This window comes from Eulemur rufifrons, chromosome 17 (assembly GCF_041146395.1).
Source record: "Eulemur rufifrons isolate Redbay chromosome 17, OSU_ERuf_1, whole genome shotgun sequence".
Taxonomy (NCBI): domain Eukaryota; kingdom Metazoa; phylum Chordata; class Mammalia; order Primates; family Lemuridae; genus Eulemur; species Eulemur rufifrons.
In genome coordinates this window covers 3,491,162-3,517,951 of record NC_090999.1, presented here as the reverse complement: position 1 = coordinate 3,517,951, position 26,790 = coordinate 3,491,162, and the positions used below count along the sequence as shown (strand labels likewise).

The following is a 26,790-nucleotide window of genomic DNA, read 5'->3' as shown; positions in this document are numbered from 1 at the left end:
GAATGAAGACGCACAGATATGTCCGGCGGCAAAAGGCAGCTGAAGTGCTAATGAAATCTCTTCTTTAAAAATCTTAACAGTATCTGTACGTCTTTGGACGTCTATTTATCCACACATATAAATATAGATATTTGCATGTTGATTTAAACCTAGAAGCTGGCATTATGGAAAACATTAGAAATATTACCATGAAGATCAGGAATAAGAAAATAATTTTACTTATTACTATTAGTTAAAATTATTTGGAGACACTGGCCCATAAACAAACTAGACAAAAAAAAAAAGAATATAAGGTTATAATGGGTATAAAAAGGAAATAAAAGTCTCAGGCCCCTCCCCCCCAACTCCTTATACAAAAAAGAAGGTAAAGGCCTCGTGTCCCTGTGAAGAGCTGGCCCCCCAGTTCATTCATTAAGCATTCATTGTTTATAGTCTGTTGCAAGTATGAGTGCTCAAGAATGTGAATTGCCACATTAAAAGTGGGTTATTCACTGGCATACATAAGGAGGAACTCTTTGCGAATAGAGAATACAAATTATGTAACGACATAGAAAAAGGTGACCATTAAGGCTCTTCTACAGGAGGGCATGCACATTTAGAACCGTGCATGCAGGGAGAGGTGAGATGGGGTTCACGAAAATGCTTACATTGGGTCAAGGAGGATGTTAGGAGGACCATTTTTCTTCTCTACGTTTTATTTATTTATGAAATTTGTAATGAAAAACAATCCCGATTCTTACAAATTTGGGCCTTCTTGAAGGTGGACACCCTGTCTTACAGACACCCTGGAGTCTTGGCTTAAGGATGCAGGGCAGGAGGGGCTGACTTCTCCAGATGTTCCCAGTTGCTGGCAGTTTGTTCACTTGCTGCTCTGGCCTGTCCTTCCCCTCACTACTCATCTGTCCCCAGAGGGCTTAGCATCCGAAAGCCCAAAGGGGTCAATGAAGGGAGGGAGGAGCCAATGGCTAATGGAACAGCTGACATTCGGTTTTTCTTTTGATCCATCTTGTATATTTATGACTGACAGGGACCACAGAACATCAGCTGGAAAGGACCTTAGAGCACCCCCTTAAAAAACACATGTGTGCGCCTAAGCACATGGGCACACGCACACACTGAAGAAACAGGGTGGGGAATCTGTTTAAATTCCTGCCTCAGCGGCAGGCAGATGGGAAGTCAGTCCCAAATCATACCCCTCCACCACATCAGGGTCCTGCTCCCTGGGCCTGGGCCCCGACACTCACACCTGAACTCTCGGGGCACAAACAGGTGTCACATAGCTGTACTACCAGTGGGTAAGTTTGGGTTATGCTTTATGACAGTGTTTTTCACACTCAATCCAGGGTTTCCGGGACTCACATGAGATCAGAAGGTCTTTGTTTGGTTTAAGGACTTGAAAATCTGAGCTCATGGGCTGGCCAAGAACATTTAAATTTCTTCTTCCACATTCCTGCTTTTGTCCCTTAATTTCTGTATGGGTCTTATCAGAGTAGTCCTCCTTTAGGATTTCTCTCCAAATCTTCTCTCAAACTCCTGCTTTTCTGTTGTCTATTCAGAAAACTGTGCTAACCTATGTTTTGACCATCCAGTTACCTCACATTGTAGGAAAAATGGCAAGAACTAAAAATTAAGCAAAAGAAACTACACTTAAGTTTTTGCACAAAGTGTTTTTCTTGTGTCTTTAATCAGAGACTTTTTGCTCACAATGTGCATGTAATTTGCATGCTTAAGATCTTGGGTTCATCTACTTAGACATACAGTACTGAGTTCTTATACGCAACATCAACACTCCTTGTCCTTGGGCCTTCAGATTCCGGACTTAGACCATGCTCTGCCACCTCACACCTTCCCACTTCGATGGAATTACAATTCTTGTTTTTCTAGTTCTTTAGCTTGCAGACAGTGGATAGTGAGACTTCACAGACCCCATAATCGTGTGAGCCAATCTCTCCTAATAAATCTCTTTCTCTCTATGTATGTAGGTAAGTAAATAGATAGACAGACAGATAGATAGAAAGATATCTCCTTTTGGTTCTGTTTTTGTGGAGAACCCTAATACAGCAACCCATAAAAACAATAATAGACATAAAAGTAAATTTAAATGTTTCTTCCTTTGACTGATTTCAAATGTCTGAAAATTCTGAGAAAATAAAATATATATAGATGGCCCTATGTCCAGTGGTATTTAGGTTTTCCAAGGTCTATTTTTACACCAGTCTGTAGATAATTGTGTTTTCAGATGAGTTCGCATGATGGAATGGAGTTTCCTAAGCCATTTAGCTAAACATTTATGGAGACCTGGGTATTATTTCTCTGACTAATGGTACATCTGTGAAACAATTTTTCAACAGTGCTTATAATCACTTAATTTTTTCAGAAGGAAAAATCACACAATCCATGGGTATGCCAGAATCATGCTGGCCAATTTTTTAAAATGATCCATATTAGTAGATAAGAGAGAGGAAGAGTAAAAAATTCAAAAGATAAAGTAACAAAGTCAGAGAGAACAACCCACTAACTGCAGGAAGATGAGTCCTGACCACAGAAGCGGTGAGTTTACTGAGCAATGAGCTCAGGAACTACTTTTATCTTTTTACAGAAACCAACCCTGGCCAGTTCTTTGGAAACCACTTAAGAATCTTTATATTTTGCCAAAGTATCTGTAAGAGGAGTATTCAGTCTGAAAGACTATGATTTTTATCAAAGAATGTCTAGGTTTTCAATAATTCTAACTATAGAATGAATTCCAGTTGGTGCCAAAAGCTTTATCCTTATTTAGTAATGGAAAAGAAAAAAAAAAAATCAAACCAATCCCATAAGCAAAACTACACAGAAAACTGGAAGATATTTCACAAATGAATGAAAGCATGAGCTCTGGTGAGAAGCACGTGTTGTTTCTATGCTACATGCTAGCTGTATTATTGAGGTGTTATGCGTGAGCATTACAGAACTTGAAACAGGGAGAGGGAAGACAGCTCTAGGAAACCAGAGTGGGTGTGTTCCTGGGAGCTGTTCAAATTCTGAATGATTCCCAGGTGTACTTAAGTGACAGCTTTGCCTGGGCACAATCTCTATGAACATATGGCATTTTAATGTGCACCAGAGCTCAGAGGGTGTGGTGACATTCATTTATGGATGGCTGTGACTTGTCTTATCATAAGTGGACACTCTGCTTACCAGGGAACTGGCTCCACTATCCAGTGTGCCTGACAGTCTTGACCTGTCAAAAATGGCAGAGGGACACGCTGCCCATCTGGATGTAGGCACCCATGACCCATCTTTAAGGTTTCGGGTTTGCAGACCTGAAGCCTCACGTGCACAGTGGAGCCCACAGCGTGGGGGTGGAGAGGGGCGGGCTGTGGCCACAAGAGGGAAATGTGCGAGGGCCCCCGACATGTCTGAAGAGGGGAGGTTTGTGGAAAGGTGAGAGATTCTGCAAATGGGGAAGAATTCCTGCTCCTTGGGAAGAGGTAGCTTCCTTGTCTCGCCCTGGACCCCTGAGCACATGGCCCAGGCCCCTGAAGAATATGCTCCCTCCTGGGAGACAAACTGTCTTTTTTTTTTTTCCTCTGCTTTTTTGGGGGAAGGGGCTTGGAAGGGTAATGTATTTTGTAATTTATACGGACTTGGACAAATCACAGAAAGCATTTTTAGTAGATCAACTCAAAGATGACCCAAGGCAGGGAGAAAAGAACAAGAATCATTTCCAGTTGATCTCTGGGATCTAACCCTGTAAGTAAAGTTTCAAAGAGAGAGATGCACGCTCGCTCTGAGAGTCAGAACATTCTAGCACACAAAGGAAGGATGGGAAAGTCTCATCTGAAGCAGTTCCTGTGAAAAAGATCTAGAGATTTTAGCCAACTAGATGAGTAATAGGAACCAAAAAGCACTCCTGCTCTTCAAAAGCTCTCTCAGCGACACAGCTCGGAGGAAGACGGACATCCCAAGTGCAGCAGAACTGTGCGGCTTTCTGAGTTCTCGTCCCTCTTTCCACACACGCGCTTTACAGCCTTGCATCCATACGCACGGCACACGGGCGACTCCTCGCTCCAGATTTCCAATGCTTTTGATAACAGGACCACATCACTTCTCTTTATAAACTCAGACTCTGGTGCAGTGCCTCACACGCATTTAAGAAAGAAGTGCGAGACTGAAGAACTGAATTCCTTGACTGAGATACACAGATGTGCAGTACCTCCATTAGCTATAACACTAAGAAGTCACGGAATGGTTCTCACGTAAAGCACCAACTACTTTGTTATTTCATTGCTCAATTCAGACACAGAAGGAACCAAGCCAAGGCTCTTGTATTTCCCCAGGTGGCTTTAAGAAGTTTGAAGTTCAAATCCAAATGCACGAGCATTTGCTCGTTGAACAAATGAACAAATGAATGAATGCTTTGGCATCAACAAAATAAGGGCAAGGTTACTAATGATTTCAACCATTTCTCCAAACCTAATCCCTAAATGAATTAAAAATCAAGCCCTAGAAATATTTGTAGATGGTGAGGAGAATATAATTGGAAAAATATAAGGGAGGTTAGTTTACAAGCCAGTTGTAAGATTTGTCTGAGGAACTTTAATTGTGAATTAGACGAATATATTCATTTGAAGCAAAAAGGCATCTTCCCCAGACATTGCATGATGCATAGCAGAGAGTTTGAAACATAACCATAAGCCAAAATTTAATAAGCATTTTATTTGGAAGTAAATCAGAGGTTGAAGATTAGTCTTCTGGAATATACTAGACCAACTGAATCATAAATGCTGACTTTTAAAAAGGACAAGAACGTATGTGATTTTGAGAAAAGGCCGATGCCTTTACAAGGTACGTGAGAGTCTAGTGTGGTCCCTCTAATGTCACGGAGTCTCGTCTCAGACACAGCACAATTGGCTGCTCCCATCCTGACAGTGTCCTCGGCTTGTCTCCCTGTTCCAGTCTTCAGTCCCGTCACCAATGCCCCAGACACTCGCGAGAGTCGTGCGGGGCACAGCTAGGCAGGGGTATTGAAATAACATTGTGATCACACCATGAAAGTGAGAGGACAGGAAAAAGGAACAGAAGCAGCTGTCAGAAAGGGAGACAGAAGGCACTACCTGCCTGCAACCGCCTGTCAGGAAATGACTCCCTGTGGAGAGACGGGCCCATTAAAAGAGATAAGGAAATGGGATCTCTTTCAGTCAAAAAGATTATCTGTCCTCTACTGATGCTATGCAATGTTTCTAGAATGAAGCAAGAGGTGGAGGAAATGTGCTGTCTTCTCCCAGTTCATTGGTTCCCTAACTGTCCCTTGTAGACCCTTAAATTCACAAAACGATAGCTAATAAAAGGATGGTTTAAAAGTTTCAAATCCAGCATATTGGGAAGTCCATTAAAGAGAAATCTTAAAAATATAAAATATGCAGATAAAATGAAAATGATGTCTATACTTTTCCTTTTCCTTTGAGAATTAGGTCAAGAATTGTCAGGGGATACACTGACCTAAGCCATTAAGAAATTAGTAGTCAAATGTTACTTCTATCAGACTCTGGTGAAGTCAGTTATTCTCTTATAGAACTGAAAAAGTGAGAAAGATATTCATTTTGGATTTTCACTCTCCAGCGTTAATCATTGAAGCAGTTAAATGTGCTATTTTCAGATAATACATAATTTAAATAACCCGATTTAACCTTTAGAATTCAGAAGGCTCCAACACAACAGAACTCATGAAACATTTTATAAACTTAAAATAACCAAGGATTTAGTTCTAAAAGACTGGTATCACCAGATAACACCAAATCCCAAAGTTCAGAAAGGCAGAGATAGTAATTTGCGATAAACTGTTTAATGAAGATAATCCAGCACAATGGGAAATTAAGTCTGGGGAAATAAAAGCGCCTGCCTCAAAATAAATCACAGCAATTAACACTCAATGCATAACTATGTGATTTGAGACTATTGGGGGGAATTTGGCAAGCCCACCAAACATAGATCAAAGAGAAATTGAATACCAGAACTGAACAAGATTAGCCCTAACCCTGAGTGACTGTGAAACGTTAGCATCGTCTGCATGTGTGGTAGCTTCCTAGTTGCTGATATTTCAGTCTTACGTTCATGGGACTATGACTCCCAGTAATAAGTAATCGCTATATTACAAAAGGAAGATGGAAAGATGAAGAACATATTATACCCCTAGTAGAATCATCTTTGTTACAGAATGTGTGACAGAATGTGAACCAACCCACCAGAAACGTACTCAGTGGGAGTCTGGCTGTGGTGGGGAGACTCAGGCACAGGAGTCAGTAAACTTGTTTGAACCCAGTTTCCTGCTAGGCTATCTCAGGCATTCCCAAAACTGCTGAGCCTGTAATTTCAATAGAATGAGGGACAATACTACTGAGACTTCGAAGATAATAAAAATGATTGCTTCCAGGCATTGATATTGATAAAGTCTTTAAACTTCACAGAGAGGGGGCTGTTCCAAAAATTCTAAGGAACACACCCTGCAGAAGCCAAGGCTTGAGCCTGATCAGCTGCCTCCAAGCCTGTGGTCTGTCTACTCCTAGCTCTGTCAAGGGTTTCCACAAGATGTCGTATGGGAAAACACATAGTACATGCTCAATACATGGTAACAATGTGTTTCTTACTTTCATCTTGCTTGTATAGGAAATAAACGATCCTGGGAATACCAAGGGAGGAAGGAGAGAGAACAGGAGAATGAGGCTATGCCTTTATGTGTCTACGAAAACAGAGGAGGAGCTGGTATAATTGAAGCTCTAAAGGATGACCATTTTAACAAGCACATGCACTTCCTGATTATGCACACATGGCCAGTGAGGGGGGCTTGATTAGGTGCTGAGTCTTTGGACCTATGAAGCAGATCGGGTTTCCCAGAGGAGCTGTAGCCCACAGGAGGGGGTAAAACACAGACCTCCTGCAGTACTCCATCCAGCTGTTGAATTGAGAAACCCTAACTTTCCAGCAAATTTCTATCAAAATTGAAAACAAGCAACGCATTCACTGACTCTACACTGCAGTTCTTTAGCAAAATGATTAGGGAATGGATTTCGGGTTGATTTTCTCCAGGAACTGTCAATGTGAGAGCTATTCCTTAGGGATAATTAAGTGATTTGTAAGTACTCTGATCATCCATTCCGTGTCTTTCAGGACAATGAGACAAGTAACTTGGTAGCAGCTGAGAAAACCAAGAGTTGCTCTGAATGTTCGACTCTCAATGGGAAGGCACAGATGAAACTATTGTAATGAATATAATCATTTACTGGCTGTCCTTTTCAGACATTTCCATGTAATTCATTACACTTTTTTCACCAAATGAAAATGTATAAGAAAGAGTTCTGAAATTCATTCATGTCCTTACACAAATACAAAGCTTTAAGATTCAATTATTATTCTAATCAAATACTATTTATTAGATGATCCTAAACAGGAAGAGGCAGAACCACAGAGAAGCCCACACATTGCAGCTTTCTGACTGAAGCAAGATGGCGGCTCACATGGGCCACACGGCCAGTGGAGGATGCTGCAAACTTCTCTCGCTGCCACTGGACATGTTAGCTCACTAGCCTTCCGTGCAGAAGGGAATCATATTTTTCCTCAGCAAGTTTTTAATGTCAGAATCATTAGCTTTGCTAGAGCTCATGATTTAAATAGTTTATTCTTAGTCCGTACTGGTAAGAATAACATATGTCAAGCACACAGTGTTAATTTTTAGGACTAATTATGGTTTTTTGTTAATCTCTCTGCTTTTCTTTATTTTCTTCATCTTGCTTATTTAGAGCAACTATTAAGAACATATTAATTCATTTTTATTTTTTCTTTCCTCATTCATTACATGCTTTCTTCATGCAAGTTCTCACTTATATATGTACTAACTTCTTAATTATTAAAACCTGGAATGTACAAAGCTGAAATCCACTTGTCCAGATGGAAGCTTGTCTGTTTCATAAATATCCAGATAGAATTATCTATTTTTTTTTAAATTTGCAAACATTTACTCACTACACTTCATCAGACAGTACATATTGGCCCTAGATAAAACTTTCGTTTAGTAGAATCAGCTTTACCAATTTAAACACGAACTTAAAACTTTTATGATATAAGACAACAAAGCCTCCTATTTTCATGTGAAGTTCTTTTTACATGAACTCAAACACAGGCAGTACCTACCCCCTCCGCAGGAGACAGAGCACGCAGAGCGCAGGACGGCCCACGTGTAGCTGGGCGGGGCGGTGGGCTTCTTCTCAGCCTCCATCCGAGGTACCGAGTATTCCCAGGCAACGCCCGGGTTCCTTCCCTGAAACAGAAGCTACGAAATAGGAAAGGGGAAAAATAAAACGAATTAATGTGAGACCAGCAAATACACGCTAATTTGCTTTAAACTATTTAAAACAACAATACTGACAAAAAGTTGGTTCTGATGGTAACGTAAACACAGCCCATCCTCTAAAATTTCCATCAATTTTCTTAAATAGAAATAACACTCTCATCTAGACTCAAGAGAACCCAGAAAAATGTCTAGATATTCTCTCTTGCCTTACATTTAGTGTGTTCCTCCATACAAAACATTAAACATCTTGCAAACTAACAAAAGGTCCTCGGCATTTCTTTGGAACCCCTGCAAATCCTCTGCACCTGACAGAATCAGAAAGTGACACCTACTAAGCACTGTTGCACTTTCTAGTAGGTTCCAAATAACTCAGAACACTTAAATAGACGTCATCCATGCCCGATCAAAGTTCAGTTAATGCACTTTCTACTCTGAGAGATGAGGGGGGCTTTTGCCTACTGGTAGATGCCCTTTAAGTCCAGGGAAAAGACATTTTGTTACTAACTAAAGAAGATCACTCAGAACTGGCATCCCTGTGAGTCACAGTTTAGGGCATGAGATTGAATTTGGACTCCTGGCTTGAAACCCAGTCATACAGATCAGTTACCATTTCTCTCATAATCTATCAGATCCTTGGATCTCAGTGAGAAGGATTTTTTTTGGAAACCTCACCGTTAACCTGTTCATACAAATTCCATGCCTAAGTCTTGGAGTCTTTGCTGTCCTTGATGCCAGGCTCGTGTGCCCTTCCTTGACTCCCCTGGCACCATGCTCCACCCCTGGCTGATGACACAGCTCAAATCTTAGTTGGTGCAGAGGTGGTGGGACAGGTACAAGCCCAGGACAGGTGGCTGCACTACAAGGCCACTGAGATGCTTCACGGCCCTAATATTCGGAGCCTTTGCAACTCTTCTCCTATCAAGAACTGTTTCCTAATAAGTCTCCACTCATTTTCAGCACCGATCCACCTCTCTCTCTGATTATTAAAGCTAGAAGCCTTAGAAGGTGGGAGAGACACTATCAAAAGAATTCAGGATGAATATGTCCACACAGGGGCGGAAGGAGGAAGATGGAGGTGGGACCTGTGAAGAGGCTGCAGCTGCCCCGCACCTGAGCCACACCGATCACCCAGGGAAGCATCTCTCAGGAAGACACAAGAGGATAAGATAGGGCTGACAGTCCCAGACAGCAGGTGGGGGCGTCTGGGTGGCTACCACCTCCGGAGCAAGGTAAGTGTTTATGGGGCAACTTTAGAACCAAGTGCTTTTCCTTTACTGTGAATAGAAATATGACAAGGTCAGGAGTTAGCACACCCACTGCCTGCCACCGCCACCCTCCCAGTCCCATGGGATAGACAGTGCTGCCAGAGAAGCCTGACTGTATTTTGAGAGCTCTGCATTCATGGGTAGAAAACAGAAGGGCTTGGGTCAGGAGGGCACAGGGCCAGTGTGACTGCTGAGCTGTGGCTAGCAAAGGTTAACACTGTGACACAGGAAGGAGGCCTCCTCTGGCTGTTGTCTGCCCCTACTGTCACAGGACCGGGCAGCAGAATGCTGACCCACCCCAAGCGCGAGCAGAGATAGAGCCCCCCACTGCAAAAACAATATGTGTTTACCTCTCACAGCTTACTGGAGAGAAGACTTCTGCAAAAACTGACTGATAAATAACCCCAAATAGGAACACATGTGAGTACATAAATACAAACTTAGTCATATACCAAAAAATGAAAGATGATCTAAACAAATCTACTGCCCCGTTCAGCCTATGGATGGATTACTCTTGTTTTTGATAACTGTAAACATTCTTCTATGTACTGAAAATTATGCCAACAGCCATGGACCTATTACAACACCCGAAGACTCCCAAATCCAAGCCCTAAAATGAAGAGGCTGGCCTCACCTCCACGATCAATGTCTCATTGGTTGGTCCAGGAGCGAGTAAGTTCTCAGGTTCATTATAGGACCGTCGGTAGTCAAAGGCAGTGCCCGAAAACTTGTATTGGCCAGGCCAGTCCACGGTCCAGTGTCCGTTCAGGTAGTATCTTTTCAGGGCATTTCGCACAGAAATGTAGGAGGTAGAGACGTTCATTTCATAGATGCGAATGCTCCGGGCTCCAGGAGGGATGGTGACCATGTGATAATACTCTAGGTGAAGGAAATGAGGGAAGATACAGTATTTCATTCGATCATGCCAATGCAGAATCCCTTAGCAACTTCAGTTCTCAGTAACCAAAACCTGAGAATCCACATTTGGAACTAGGGGAATATCTGTTTTGGCAATCAGTTACATCAAACCTGTAAGTGACTTCTTTTCATTAATTGGAGCTGAGCTCTTGTGATTTTTCACTATTCCTAAGAACGATTTTAATTCAAGTAGCCACTTCCAATCAAAGCAAAAGGTTTGAGAGGCACAGCACTAGCTGAGGCAGGAAAGGAGCCAGGGGAAGGCTAGTGGGACTCTGACCACCTGCTGTCTCCAGTCACCTCAAGCTCCTCCCACTAAAGAGCTCCTGTGAAAATCTCCTTTTCCCAAGCCTTGCAGGCAGCTCTGAAGTACTCACGGTTGGTGTGGTGGAGCTTGGTGTAGAGCCCCCTGTGAGTCGTGCAGTCTGAGTTATTCCCCCTGCAGACCCCACAGGCGTCTTCAACAGCATCAGATCCGAGGACATTGTCACAGCCAACTCTCTGGAGGACCCACAAGGTCACATGTCATTCATGAAAGAAAGGACAACACAAGCACTAATGTCACCAATCTCTTGCAAGAAACATCATCCCCACTAGGGCTGAAAATTTCACCAACTCAGGGTAGTTAACAAATATTTATTGGATACCCAATATGTGCCCAGTGGGACTGCAATGCTACTCTTCATATCCAAAGTAGGAAGCTCTTAAATGGGAAACAGAACCTGTCCTGCTCAGTATTGTTACACAACTGCAGAATCTTGAGCCCTAGATTAAACCTACAGGTCATCATGTTGGGGACACGGGTGCATTTCAGACTGATATAAAGGCTGAGTGCAATGACAAGCAATGTGTCTACACAAGGTTCCATGGAAATATGCCATTGTGCTTTTGAATAGTCTGTGCAATGACAGAGAAGGAACAGAAGACATATGGAAATTCCCCTCGGTAGTAACTATGCAAAGGGCATGTTTGTCCAATGCCTTAGAACTCCAGGCACTCGTTACAACTTCTATGATGCTTGTTTGTCTTACATTTCCTAATAAAGAGAATGGATTCTCTATATAAAAAATCCATTCAGAAACAAAATATAGTCCACAATCCTTCGCTTGAAATCCTTACAGTCGGATGCATTTCAGAACTAAGAGATTTTAGAATTTAAGACAGGTAACAGGTTTCATGCATATAATGCATATGAGAGTCCCAGAGGGCCTAGGGCAGAATCCCATAAAAAACACATTAATGTTTCTATAGCAAAAAGCATGTGTTTACACTAAGCAGGATGAATAAAACTGATCAATCGTTTCACAGCAGTTCAAGGCAGGTTTTGCCACCAAACAAGTTAAGGCCCCAAAAAACTTTCACAGCTTTTTGGATTTCAATTGTTTGGATATAAGTTACAAATAAGAGATTGTGACACTGTATCATTAAGAATACCTAAATAAGATAAAAATATTTAACAAATCAATTAATAATTAGACTCAATCGAGCATGTTACAGCTGAAAGAGTTCTTCACGGAATCATCTCGTCTCCATATCATGCATTAAAACTGCTACCCTAAGGCTCTCAGTGCATTACCCAACTCTACCACGGGCACACAATGCAGAGGAAGCTGCAACTAGAACGGAGGTCTTTGGACTCCACGGAACGTGCATGTTGATTAACTTTATTAAAAACCCATTGTTTTCATGCAATGCATGCGATCTGGTAACACCTTCACTTTGTTGATAATAAAATTCTTTCCACCCCTTGTCTCTGCCAATGGTGACCAGCTCGTCATGTGGTGCTTACTGAGCCTCCAACCCTTCCTCCCGCCCTCCCCAGGGGAAGCTGTGCTACGGGAGGTTGCTGAAACACGGCAGGAGCTGCAAAGGGGCCTGGGCTCTCAGCCCTCCCTGCCTTCACTGACTGTCCACGCTACCGCCCAGAAACTGTGACCTGACCCTGTGCTCCCACGTCCCTGCACCCAATGCCTGCTCTACGTGGACCCAAGGATAAAAACCCCAACTCCTCACCCTGGTGGTGAGTGTCCCTTGGGGAGCCTCTTCTCACCTCACGCACCTCCCTGAGCAAACCCAGGCCCCTGCCTGCCTCCTGGGTGTTCTGCTGCTGGAATCAGCTCCGACCACCCCATGCCCCCGGCACCACCGCATTCCCTCTCTACCTCCCAGCGGGCCTCTTCCAGCTCACCCTTTTGCCAGACCCACATCTGAGGAGGGATCGGCTCTTCCCCTCTCCTCATTCCGTGCACACAGCTCCACGTATCAAAGGGGCGGGTCATCAACCTGCGTTCTCCTGGCTCTCAACCCCCACTGGGCTGTGCCGGGGACGGGAGGGGTTGTCTTCTAAGTCTGGCCTTTCTACCCCTACAGGGCGCCTGGCACACAGCAGACCGTCTGGAGACATTTGTTGAACGAATGAAGGATCATTATTACCTCACATATCCCATCTACACAAACATTACGGCTATCCTCCGAGCATGGAGTCCCATCTTTGACTTTATTTGACAAAGAAAAGAAGAAATCAAATCCTTCTGCGATACAGTAGAGTTTGCATAAGTCCTGATCTTAAAAAGAAATACACACACAAACACAAATAAGAAAGATACTTAAGCTCTGATCATTTTTGCTCTGAATTTTAGACAGACTTTTTTCCCCATAAAATAGCTCCCCACAATAATACATTGCAATGACATTTCTCATGGCTGCCTCATTAGGCTCCCCCCAGTCTGTTATTGTTACTTGGTATTGCTTCTCTATGAAATTTCACTCTACAGCGTCCTTCATGATCCTTGTTTATACAGTGGGTGGCACATAGTAGGCATTCAATAAATATTTGTTGACTTAGCTACAACATTAATGTTTTATGATTTTGCTAGGATCCTTAACTACTATTTTGTAGCAATGTAAAAAATCACTACCATTTTGTAGCAATACACAAAATTCTTACAAATAAAATGCAATAAAAGAATGGTCACCGAATCCTAATACATTTGATTAACTACATGAAAATTTTAAACTACTAAAAAGAATAACTTTTAAATGAACTCTCCAGAGAATAATGTTTTCTACAAATATAATGGAGTGTCAAAAATATTGATACATAAAGAAATAGGAAGTTTAACTTCTTTCCTCAATAATCCATTTCAAGGTCTTATGGTTTATATTTAATATGAACTTTTGTAGAAACCTTTCCTTTTGGTTCTCTCCTTGCTAAAGAAGGAACAGTTGACAATGAAGATTTCATCTGCCTTACAAATTTTCATAGGCCCAAGACTCATCTACATTTTTCTTATTGTTCAAGATACGAGATTCAACTGAATAATTCCAAGAATCAAATTTAGTGGGTGAGTCCATGATTAATGAATTTATTTACCAAAGATTGGCAAAGTCAGGAGTAGCACACACTTTGTTGGGCTCTGATTTCAAAGTTCATTCTCCTGCCTAATAGTCTGTTTTTCTCCTACTGGCTTCATTTTTACAGTTTAAGAGTAAAAGCACAACCAAACATGCTTTATGTGGGATTGCTTGAAATTTCCCTTCCAGAATTTGGCAACTTTATAAATCTGCCACCATGAAAACATGATACTGAGATGATGAAAGAAAATGTCAGATGGAATATCTATGTATTTCCAAAGTATCTCCGCCATTTTCTTAGACAGAATTCCCAGTTTCAAGGAATGAGATGATTAAGTGTTCTTTGAATTTCTCCTTGACTATGCCACTTGAGCTACTAGCTTCAAGTTATTATAATCATGAGAGCAACACATTTCTTTCCCACTGGAGAATAAAATCTTACATCTGCCACAAATAAACTTCTTGGTTTACAGTTATAGGTCAAGACTTCCTGAAGGTAGGATGCTTGAAAATTGAAATAATATTCAATTTTTCAAAAGGTACAAAACTTTTTGTTTCATTCTTTGGCAATTATAGGTGTCCAATAGATAACATGCATATATCAATATCACCATCAACTACCATAATTCTAAATTTAAAAAACACACATTGATCCCATATCAAAACGTTATCTGCTTGGTATTTTTTATCACTGCTTAGATACGTTTCATTGTATGTGTACACACTCTATCTGCTATGCTGATTTCTGACCGCAGAGCCGGTCAAGTTTAGATCAGATGCCATGACAGCGGGTCAGGCAAAACCACACTAACCACCAGGAAAAAGTACGTGACAGTGACCTCTCCGAAAGACGTCTGGTTTATCTGACACCACACCATCCATTACGTCCTTCTTTGAAAAGCAAATCTAATAAAGCACAGGCTACTACCAGGGAGTAATTAGAGATTTACCTTCCACGTGAGTGTAAGGCTTCCACGTGTAGTGCCGCCCTCGGAACCGCTTGCTGTCGTACTCAGCACACTGGGCGGCACGGAAGTCAACACTGTCCTGGGGACATTTCTGACTGTTGCAAAGCTTTAGGGTGCGAGGCGAGCCCACGCAAAACTTGCCTCCCTGCGACGGTCTGGAATGTATATGATGTAGTTAGAAACCTCACAGTGTAGTAGCTCCTAAGCCCTTCCTTGAAGTTAGGCTAACTAGAGACGGGGCTGGTGGTGTTCAATGCCTGGAGTGGGTGGGTAACTGAGACAGGTGGGTTTCTAAGCAGCAGGGACTTGTCCTTGCTGTCCCCAGCTCCCCTGGAGGAGGCAAGGTGGGCCTGGCTCTCCTCACACTCCCTGGGAGGACTGACTGAGAAGGGCCACGGACCCCCAGGATGTTACAGGAGAGAAACAGAACTCAGACTGCAATTCAACAATGTTCTTGCAGACCTCAACTTCTTTCTGCTACCAGCCTCCTGGTGACGAGGCCAGGACCCGAGAACCGAGTCAGAGGAACCATCCCCTTTTGGGGTTAGCACCAACAGCCAACACCCCTGCTCACCCCTGAGAATTCCGGTGTACACACCTGGGGAGGGCATCCTGAGGGGGAGGGGTGGGGCCCTTTGGGTCCTAAATGAGTAACGTGACATGTCTTAATCAAACCAGGAACAAAAGGGGAATTTAAAAGCCTCTTCCCTTCATCACGCTGGTGACTGCTTCTCACGTTCTTGTCTTCTTACAGAAGCCCACAATTAAACCCCCCATTGTGAAGGTAAAGATATTTCATGATATCTCTAAAATTTATTTTTTTTCACATGAAACAATTATTCTTATTCATTTGCGTTCTATATACTTTTCTTGTGATTTATTCATTTGTTTTAAATAGACCCTTGGTATTACAAGTAAATGCTGTTAAAATCCAATTTCTGGCTATCACTGTTGGGTCTGTTATTTTTTGCTGTGGTCAGGTAGTTATAAGCATCTTAAATTATATCGAAGAGAGAGAATTCCTTAAGAAATGCTTGAGTAAAATGCCTTTCCTACTTATCATTTCCTACAATGACATGTAAAGTGCAGAATTAATACTATGGAGCTTAGGTGCAGGCGTGCTGTTTGGAAGGTTCGTGGCATAGAAATCTCTTGTCCATGAGGAAGGAGGGCAGGACATACACACCTGGGGTTGGAGCAGAGGCGGTCCCTGTGGGACACCCCTCCCCCGCAGGTCCTGGAGCACGGGGACCAAGGAGACCAGTCTGACCAGTGGCCGTGGGTGGGCTTGGGGCCTTCGTCACCATACTTCACACACTGCCCTCCTCGGCACCACTAAAGATTTTAAAAATACATAAAAAAGTTTACTTGACTCATGGATACATAGGTGGGCTCATTTCATAGCTACTTTAAGTACCATAAGGCTGAGTAGTGGGAAATTTTGTAAAATCTGCAGACATTAATGTTCCTACCCTCAATAGCATCTAGTAAAAATACAATAAATTTAATATGACTTCCCTTTTTCTTTCCAAACCTAGCATCCTTCTATAAATCCACACACAGAGAAGATGAATAGAAAAATCATTTTCAAATGTCTGAGTTCCTGGAAACAATGTGTTTAATGAAGGGGTGCTACTCGAACAGTCTGCTCAACTCCCAAGTCAGTGAACTCTGACCTCTCCTGAAAACAAGGTGCTTTTCAATCTCAGTTCCAGAACAAGAGAGTCTCAGGTAGGAAAGTGCAGCTGGAGGCTCGGTGCGGCTCAACACTTTGTCATTCCTGGCCGGCGCTCCCAGCTTTCACCCCAAAGCACCTGGGCTGACAGCCTCAGATTATTACCTGACGGCATGTCAGAGGTCACACAGCTTCCAAGGAGATGAAACAATCCGTGTGGAATTCCGTCTGGCCCCACCAGGCTGGAGATGCTATCTGCATCCCTCTGAATGCACGCGAAATTCCACGTGGCTGCCTCCCCCACCGCACACTATTGCTGTGCACCATGTGACTGACATGGCGCTGCTTCCCCCTGTGGTCTGGTGTAGGCTTCAAGGATCCTGTAGGTCCAGGCTGTCTGTTGAGAGGAGGAAGGAAGATGCTTGCCACTTGTCACTGTCCTGGGAGGGCCAACAGAGCTTGGCCTGTGGGCTGGGTCACCCTTTTCTATCTCTAAGATTAGAGCCACCAGATTTCAACTGAGAGAAAACAATGCTGCTTTTATAAGAGGAAAATAAGGCTTCAATTATTAGTTGGCATATTAAGATAAAACACATAAAACCACTGATATTTCACTATGGTTGGCATACTGAAATGGCAATTTCAAATGGTTCCATTTCACATTACTTAAGTAAGAAAAACTGAGTTTCAAAGCATAAGTAATTCTGAGGACTAAAGCCTCATGCATTCAATTATTCGATTCTGTTCTGGAAGCAAAGCAACAGTCTCTCTTGCACCCCTAGCTGCCCCTGCCCCAGGTGGAGAACCAAGTCCACAGCCCTGCTCAGCCCAGCCAGGGGCCGTGGCTGGGAACAGGCGTCTGCTCTGGGAGGGCCTCCTGCATGAGAGACGAGAAATGGGCTGGAGACCAGAGCGAGGCCAGCTCTCCCGGGCGGAGGACGGGACCACAGAGAGCAGGGAGAAGCCAGGTGTGTGCTTGTTGTTATTGTTGTTTATTTTGTTTTGTTTTTAAAATTCATCTGGTTGTAGCTTTCTAGTGCAGGAGATAGCAGACATGAAAGCAAGAATCAACTACCTGAATGACTCACAAAGCGTCTCTAGGAAAATCTGCCTTGATTTCAACATGAAGAAAAGAATTTGAAGCTCCAGAGTGAAGGCAGGAAAGTGGCAGACGGGGGCTCTGTCTAGAAAGCAGGGTGTGTAATTGGTCAGAGGACCACTGCTTTCACCAGGAACCTAGGAGCGAACTCAGTGTGGACCACGACATCACTGTCAATGTGTTGTCACTACCCAGCAGAGTCACAGACCCAGAAAGGGTAGTGACATTGTAAGAGCTTCACTCTCCTTTTTAAAAATAAACATTTTAAACAGAAAATTTCAAAGGTATACATAAGTAGAGTAAATAGCATAGGGCCCCCTTGAAACCGGCACCCTTGCCTCAGCAGTTATCAACTCGGTCCAATTTTATTTTGCCAGTACCCTCGTCCACTTTCTGTCCCCCCAACACTGACTTCGAGACTTAATATCATTTCTTCAAAGCTGCTTCACTGTGGGTTCCCAAAATTTCTCCTTTCCTTTCCTTTTTTCTTTTCTTTTCTTTCTTCTTTCTTTTCTTTCTCTCTCTCTCTCTCTCTCTTTCTTCCTTTCTTTCAGTTTTTTGTAGACATAGGGTCTTGCTATATTTCTCAGGCTCGTCTCCAACTCCTGGGCTCAAGCAATCCTCTCCCCTCGGCCTCCCAAAGTGCTGGGATTATGTGTGTGAGTCCCTGTGCCCAAAATTAAAGACTTTAAAAAACATAGCCACAATATCATTATTATGCCTTGAAACTTACAATCTTAATATCTAGCGGGTGTTCAAAATTCCAATTTGTCTCCTTTTTGTTTCCAGACATGTTATTTAATAGAATCACAACTGAAATAAGGCCCCTCTCTTTCGTTTGTCTGTTATGTCTCTTATGCCTCAGTGTTTAAGGTCTCCCTTGATCTTCTCTTTTCCCTGCATTCACTTGGTGAGGAAACGATGTTTGTCTGGCACAGTTTCCCCAATTCCAGGTCTTGCTGGCTGTGTGTCCATGGTGCTGCTGAACATGTTCCTTTGTCCCCCGGATTTGCTGCAATCCAGCAGCTGGCTCTAGAGACTTGGTTAGATCCGGAGCTGAATTCTGAGCAAGACTGCGCCACAGGTGGCTTTCTGCATGTGCACACACAGCTCCTCCTAGCACCTGGAACTTCATGATAAGATGCTTCAGTGATGTGGGGATTGCCAGGCTGACTTGCCCTCTGTAAAGTTCCCCGTCCGTCTCCCACCTAATAATCTTAGTAGCCACTGAAAAAACTAATTTCCTAGATCCTTTATGTATTTGAGTGTTGAAAGAATGTTATAGAATATTATAATTCTACCTTTTTTCTTTTATTTGCTTTCATGACTCAATGTATTACTTCTTTTAAGAAAGTATAGTCTTCAAATGTCTATGTAACCTGACTTTGAGTTCACATAGGAAAACAGTGATGCTTTCTCCGTATGTTAAATTAAGATATGCTTCTTTTGGAAACACTGGCTTCAGAGCACTTTTGCTGGGACTCAGGAATCTCTGACAGGCTTCTGGCTTTCTGACTCAACAGGGTGTCTCAGGCTGATCTTGTGCCTTCCCTGTTACAGAGCTGGAATCATCCAATTGCACAAGAAGATCCTTCCACTGGAAAAACTGGGTTAAGAGGCTATACTCTGTTCAGGGGTTGGTCATTGCTACTGAGTCAGTCAATTGACAAAGTTTCTGTTTGTGTGTGTATTTTGTTTGTCTTAATTTTAAAGAAAATTGCTTTACTAGTTCATAGTAACTTATCCAATTCAAATTTAGGGTTATAAATTTTACTTTGCATCTTTGATTTTATATATGTATCTCTTTTCTCTCACACATTAAAAATCTTGGTTCTTAACATGAACACATTTACTATTTTCTTTGTCCCATACTACATATTTAATAGTTTTAGAAGAGCACAACCAATCCATGAGTAACAATATGATTGCTGAAAACAGTTTAAAATATTTGCAGTACCTTTTTTTGCCATTGGATATATCCCACTTGGGATGGAGGTCAAATTACAGGGTTTTAAAGTCACATGAAATAATTCCTTTGTTATGGTTATGATGAAGCGAATAACTTGGTAACAATTAGGTTAGATTGTTTCATTTTGCTTTTGATATTTAGAGCTTACTTTAATAAAATTTCAAATTACTTAAAATATTTGTTTTTTTCAACACTTAGGGTTTATTCTTTTATTTTATAATTTTACTTTTAATTTAATTAATTTTATATTAATAAGCAAATAATTATGCCAATTAGTACTTCTGTTTCTTTGATGAATAACAGCATACTACACAAAATTTTTTCCATCCTGCTTTTCCACTACCCTGTTCTGCACATCATTTCACAGAAGTGTGTAGCCATGTCCCTCATTCCATCTTCATGGCTACATAATACTTCATGGAGTACTGATCCAACCAGTCCGCCGTTGAGGAACGTTTCATCATTCCCAGTCTTTTGCATAGGTAATGATTGCTGCAATTAGTTTCCTTGACAATGCATCTTTTGCTGTTTCTGCCAGAGTATCCTTAAATGACTATCTTATTTATAAAAAATATTTTTAAAAACCTCTTTTTGAGAATCTGACAAGAAAGCACTGTATATTCTGCCAAGGGGGTTTGGGGGAATATATGGGTGCATGTAGACACACACTAACACACACAATTTTGGATACAGTGTCAGGCAGATCACAGAACTGTGTTGAATATACATATAGATTCCCACTGGAATACCAATTAGGTTTCTTAGGACTCACTTGTGTTTATCACAATTTTGTATTTTATTGATGGATATTGTGGCTTATGAAAAAAAGGCTTTATCTTAGAAAGTCAGATGCCACAACAAAATGTCTATTTCTGTTACGATTACACTTCACAAAATCAGCATATCTCATGTAAACCCAGCAGGTTCGGGGAAGCAATGTGATCAAGTGGAAAGACTGATACTCTGGAGATAAAAATGAGCATTGCATATCTGCTCTGTGAGCTGGGTGACGTTCAGCAAGCTACTCAAGCACTCTGAGCCTCTGTGTCCTCCTCTGAAAATTAGGGAGGAGAGCAACTACCAGATTGAGTTGTGAGGAGCCAGTGTAGTAACACAGGCCAAGTGCCTCGCACTGAACCTGTTATCATGACAAAGTGAGAACTGGTTTAAATTCACCTGAGGAAGCCCCAGTGACTAAGGAACTGGACTCTGCGCCGGCACGCGTCGGGCTGTGGTCCCCCCTCGTCCTGGACTTCTCATGGGTGTGCACGGAGGAAACCTGGGTCTCTCCTGGAAGAGCCCTTGGCTGTACAATGGGACTGCAGTAGGCTCCCCCATAGGGTTGTTCCGAGGGTGAACTGCACGGAACGTACCAAGGATGGAGTTCGGCATTAAGAAATGAAAGAAATACAGAACAGCTGACTGCTTCTGCCCGGGTCCGGCTGTGTGATTCGCAGGAACCTGCGCTATCCTAACATGCCCTAATTCTTTGTAACATGAAGGAAAAAGCTATATTTGAAATAAACAAGGGAAAATCATTTAAAATGCCAATAAAAATTAATTCCATAGTACTTTCAAGCTAAATACAATGTAACAAGAACGTGAGGGCTATTTTGAGGAGCATCGCGGCTACACCACCCAGGACAAAACCGCATGTGAACAAAAGAAAGTAGGATGCCAGGAGAGCCACTCACGCCGCCTGTGGGTGAGAACTCACGCCCAACAACAGAAAGGCCGCCAACCTTTCAAGGAATATCATAATTTTTGCAAATTATCACCTGAAGAATAAATTTTAATCAGTTATGAGCAGAAAAGAAATGATTATCTGCAGCACAACCCTCAGGTAAACTACCTCAAATCCTTCGACCATTAGAATTTCCACACTGCAGTGTCTCACCACACCCATCTTTTCTTTCGAGAAACTGAAAGCATTTTTATTACATTTTTTTGTGGATTCATTGAACTATTGTCTGTATCACTGGAAGAATTCAATTATCAATCACTCTCTCTGAGAGCCTGGAAAATAAAGCACATGAGCAACACACCTGGAAGGAAAGGTTGCTGGGCGCTTCTCCAGTAGGCTTCCCTTACCCTCTGCGTTCCTCGGGCAGCATTGCCACAGTTTAACCGCAAGCACGTCAGCAGTGCTTGTTAACATTTTAAATTTCTCCTGTCTGTACTCACATTTAAATATGTTTAGGAAGTGATATAGTTTATTCAGAATTTAAACCATAGAGCGATGATATATATTTAGGCATGTATTGCTCTTTCTTATTCACTAGTGTCACTAAAAAGGTCAGACACATAAAGAGCAAAAATGATTACAGTGACAATTTGGGTTCAATATTTTTCTGTCCTATCAATAGTCTTTTATATTCTGAAAGAAATATAATCATAGGTTAAATCAAAAGAATTAAAATATTCCCTTGAGTGTTCAGATAATTTATTTTTTAAGTTTTAATGACAAAATTGTCATTCCCTACCACTGAGTAATAAACTTGCTCTCTTGCCTATTTCCTCTATTCCCCATCAGATCTCTCTCCGTTTTGTCACAGGAGCAACAATAGGTCAAAATGGTCTGTTCCAGGTCTTCAAACTGATGCTCTGAGGCTTTCGCAGTACCAGCTAATGCTGGCCCTTTACACAGGTAAACGGTGGTCCATGTTTCCATGTTTTCCCTTATTAAATCGATTCAGTTGCCACCTATTGTCTGACTTCCATGTCTATGAATTCCAGATAGCTCATCAATTATATTTTCACAAAAGTGAGAAAAAGAATCCTTTTCATAGTATCAATATAAAATAAAAACAGTGTTTGATAGGCATGTAGATACCGACACATGCATATGAGAAACACAGGTATAGAAAATAGCAGTGCAAGAGGAGGAGAGATGCGTGGATGGAAAGACTGACATCTGAATGTGACGCTGCACCTAGCCTTAGCTTCTTACCATGTCATGCCCACAGACAGTGCCTTCTGCTGCCGGCATAAATTTAGTTTCACATTTCCTTCCAATCCGATGGCACCAGAGGGCTTTACAGATGTCCTAAAGAAAAAAAGAGTCATTGGTATTACATACGGTCCATAAATCTATGATAAATATCACTAAAAGTTTAAGGGAAAAACAACTGATAAAAGTGGATATTTATGTAGCCATAGAGTCACATGATAGAGTGAATAGACCCATGTTATAGACTTGGTTCAAATTAATTCCACCCCTGAAACTTTATTTGTACTTATTCATTACGCATTCAATGAAAATTATATTTTCTAATTAAAAAAGTAAAATATGCATAATCCAGCCATTTCAGACAACTACAAAAAATTAAAATTAAAAAGACCACTAAATTTGACATTTTATATTCTTCTCAACCACACCTTCCACTAACCTCTCCACCTCTGAATCTTTGTTTTTAAATTAAGGATGATTAGGACACTTGTCTTATCCACCCATCCATCCATCCATCTATCCATCCATCCATCCCTTCCTCCAGGTATCCTCTATCCCCAAACCTCTGATGAAAACTTAAGTATGTGAGGCATCTTGCTGGGCAAAAGGTTTCACAGTGAATACAGCCCAAACATACACTCTTAAGCTTGGCTTTAAAGAGCAAAGAGGGTGCACATGGTGCATGTGGAAAGTGGTGTGCTCCAGCAGAGGGAAGAGCAGAGTGCAGGGTGAGCTTCTCAGAAGGAGAACAGGCTTATCCTGGAGGGCTCAGGGATGCACTCAGAGAAGGCACCATATCTAAGCCAATGCTTGAGCAAGGGGAGTTTTTCAGGAGGAAAGGGAGCAGCCTTCAAGGGGGAAGGACGTGTGAATGAAATTCAAGAATGAAGGGTGCGTGCAAAGGAAGGAAGACCCACGTGGCTGGGCTGATCTAGCAGTAAACTAAAACAGGGTCTGAGATTTATAAACTATAGAAGGCTCTCCAAGCATAAGGAATTACTTTTACTTTCACATCCTTTGAGTCCAAAGGAATGTCTTAGTGAAGGGCAAACAGTAGGGACTTGAGAAATGATAGAATCTTCTGGAATGCTGGCTGTAGCTTCAACTGGACAAGATGAAAACATTCCTTAAATTGTCTGCACAACTTTTGGGAATATTTGAACAAGTGCTGCATTATTTCCCAAGAAATTTAATGGCTACATCTACTGGGTGATTTGTAGTACAAAGTGCAACACACTGAAGCATGTCAACCTGTTCTGCCAGAAAGATGGCATTTCCCCGCATGGCGATTTCATTCCACATTTCAGCGACATTAACAGAAGGTTTTCTGCATTCTGTGAGTCATCTCGTGAGGGGTTTATTTTTAATAATCCATCTTAATTTTACCTTCACAAAATTAGTTCTTGAATATCCTCCCTAAATTTAATTATACATTTAGAAATTAAGGTATTTATTAAAAACAGCCTCATATTTTTCCTATCTATCTCTCTCTCACTAATAAATCAGATTTTGGAAACTTAGAAGGTTAACAAGTAAACCTTCAATGTTTTAATTCAGATATCAATTGCTTTTATTTTGAGCTATCCGTAAACATCCCATATGGTTACAATGCTATTAAATTTCACTTTCTTTTGTGAGTCCCCCAGGATCAGTCAGCCTATTAGGGTAAATACGTCAGGTTGGTGGTCAGCACTTTGTCTAGCTTGCATCTTCATCAGCAGGTAGCAAGCAATGATGCTCCCATGTCTGCTTCTGTGAAGACTGTTGCTGAGACCCCAGGCTCACTCTCCTGCAGACAGGCTGTGGCTGCGTTAATAGGGTATGTGGTGTCAGGGCCTCTGTTCTTGGCCAGAACAGCGTTTAGATATCAAAGATAGAGGAAGAACCCAAGGAATCCATAAAAGCAGGGGCCAGAGTGTCTGAAACTCTTCAAAGAGACAACTCTGCTCCGTCAGCTCCATTTGCTTGCAGGAACGACAACTTTGTAAAATACCAGGATGTAAATAAAGCCTCCCTTGAAACCAGAGCCTGAGGACTCCAACTCAATGTCTGGGTGGCAAATGGTGGATCAGAGCCAGAGACCAGGGAGAGTGGCGGGGCAGGCCCCAGGTGGCGCTCAGATACCTGCTGCATGGACGGGGCATAGAGACCTTCTGATTCGGGAGGCTGCGCATGCACACCTGAATGAATGAATGAGTGAATGCACATGAAAGCAGAAGCTGCTCGTGTGGCTGGGTAGCTGGGAGATGGCCACAGTGGTCTGGTAGAGTTTGGGATCCCAAGGCAGGCAGATCTGGGGAGGAAGAACCAGAGTCCCCAGAACTGTGCATACGAGGTGATAACACCCCGTCATCAACTTGTCCTGGGGGCTAAATGACCTGGTTACAGGTACTGTGTCCAGCTGAGGGCCAGACACCTACTAGAGACCAAAGCACTGCACTTTCCCTTCTCACGTCAAGGGCTTGAGGAGATTCCAGCACAATCCCAGCTCTCAATCTGCGTTCATGGCTCTCCTCTGTGGGCACTGTAGCCTTAGGGAGCTGCGGTCCTAATTCACGGGGCTATTTCTAAGATTACCCAAGACAATACCAGGTAAAGGTGCTGTGACATGTTCAATTATTTTGCTATATCCATCATCAGTACCTAGTGCGGTGCTTTCTACCTAACTGGCTTTCATTAATGCTTGGTACGCAAGTTAAACATCTCTTGTTTGTTCCTGTGAAAACCAGCAGGAAATTGTTAGTGTATGATAAAATTAATGACAATCAGTGAATTATATCATAAAAAAGTCTAATATAATTTAAGAGCACCACTAGATTCAGACTTTCATTCAGAGTAATTTCAGAATATTCTTATGTTTTAGTTTTTAGGAGCATTTTGCAGAATAAAGAAATATAGATGGAAGATACTACTAAAGGCAAAGCTTTCAACTTTCTAAAATATAAATCTCTCAAATGTAGGATGCTGGTGATAGCTCACCACTACAATGTGTGACTCCCTAATTCATCTGTGCCTTGATTCATACCATCTGTGTATTTCAGCCTCATTTTGGAACCTGCTCAATCCCTAATTCCAGCCCCAAGGGAGGAATAAATCATGGAGTCAGAAGAACCTGGAAATATCATATAACCAATGTTACTGTTTTCAACATATAAAAGAGCATCTGAGACCTTGGTACCCTATTGATGTAATTGTCTGCCATTTAATAAACATGACACTCTGTCCCAGACTAATAAAATCTCTAGCATAGCAAAGAGTTAGATGATAAAATAAAAATTAAACCACAACTGAACAACCAAAACACCAATTGCTCTCTCACTTTTATCATACTTTGACTTAACTGCTTACTGCTGGACATGATTGTATTAAAGCATTATTATTACAGGTTGCTATATCCTTAAGGAAACTTCAGAGTCCTCTTGGAACAAAGATCCCATTAAACCATGATTTTAGAGTCCAGGCAGTTGGAAAGTAAGACTTGCAGGGTGTGGGGGGAGCTCCCAATTTAACAACAGTACCCAGGATACTGAGATGATCAAATTTCAAAGTAATTCTGGCCACTTAAATTTCAGACTGCAGGGTCGGGCCACCAAGCAATGTGGACAGAGAAGAATAGGTACTTGACAAAGACAAAATATTTGTAATAACAAAGGCTTAACTTGGGCAGAAAAGCATCGACACTTACACAAAGAGTTTACTTTTACTTTTATCTTTGCAGCTAAGAAATTCTGTTTTCAATGAAGGTTCTCACTTATTATATTAGCCCATAATTTAAGGGTAATGTTCAGAAAGACCAATTTCAGTACTAATGACTTGCTTAAGTTTAATATCACAACATTTTAAGATGACTGGGTAGGAAATTTATTGTGGCACTTCCATAGTGTGAAGAGTGTGCCGCCAGATTCATTCCTCAGGCTGTTTGCGTTATATTCCAGAATACAAACTGAGCATGCAGTTACAAGTGATGTTATAGTCAGATATACAGTGCACTGTAATTATTTATTTTTCAAGCAGTGGAATGCTTTTATCCCTAATTCTGACTAATACTATAAATCGGTAAACAGAGAAAGCCATTGTCATGTATTTGTGTGAATTTATACGCAAGTATGTAAACATACATACAGACACACCAAATACACGTCCATTTATATAAGAGAAGGATGCATATGCATTTAAATTATCTATTTACTTTTCAAACCAAATAGTATAGGATATTAAAAGAGATTTAACCCTTTCTAAAATATCATCTATCTGTTACCCAGATTA

At 41.8% G+C, this 26,790-nt stretch overlaps 1 protein-coding gene across 1 annotated transcript in view; it reads right to left on the bottom strand.

The window, feature by feature from the left end:
• The window catches only part of ADAMTS16 (ADAM metallopeptidase with thrombospondin type 1 motif 16), a 130,014-nt gene that overhangs the window by 34,405 nt on the left and 68,819 nt on the right, over positions 1-26,790 (bottom strand). Inside the window, exons 14-20 of the mRNA XM_069492769.1 lie at positions 22,525-22,620; positions 16,018-16,166; positions 14,814-14,986; positions 12,943-13,073; positions 10,887-11,010; positions 10,226-10,470; positions 8,167-8,305 (exon numbers count right to left, since the gene is read on the bottom strand). Coding sequence (XP_069348870.1) covers positions 8,167-8,305; positions 10,226-10,470; positions 10,887-11,010; positions 12,943-13,073; positions 14,814-14,986; positions 16,018-16,166; positions 22,525-22,620 — 1,057 coding nt within the window. The remainder of the gene's footprint in view (positions 1-8,166; positions 8,306-10,225; positions 10,471-10,886; positions 11,011-12,942; positions 13,074-14,813; positions 14,987-16,017; positions 16,167-22,524; positions 22,621-26,790) is intronic.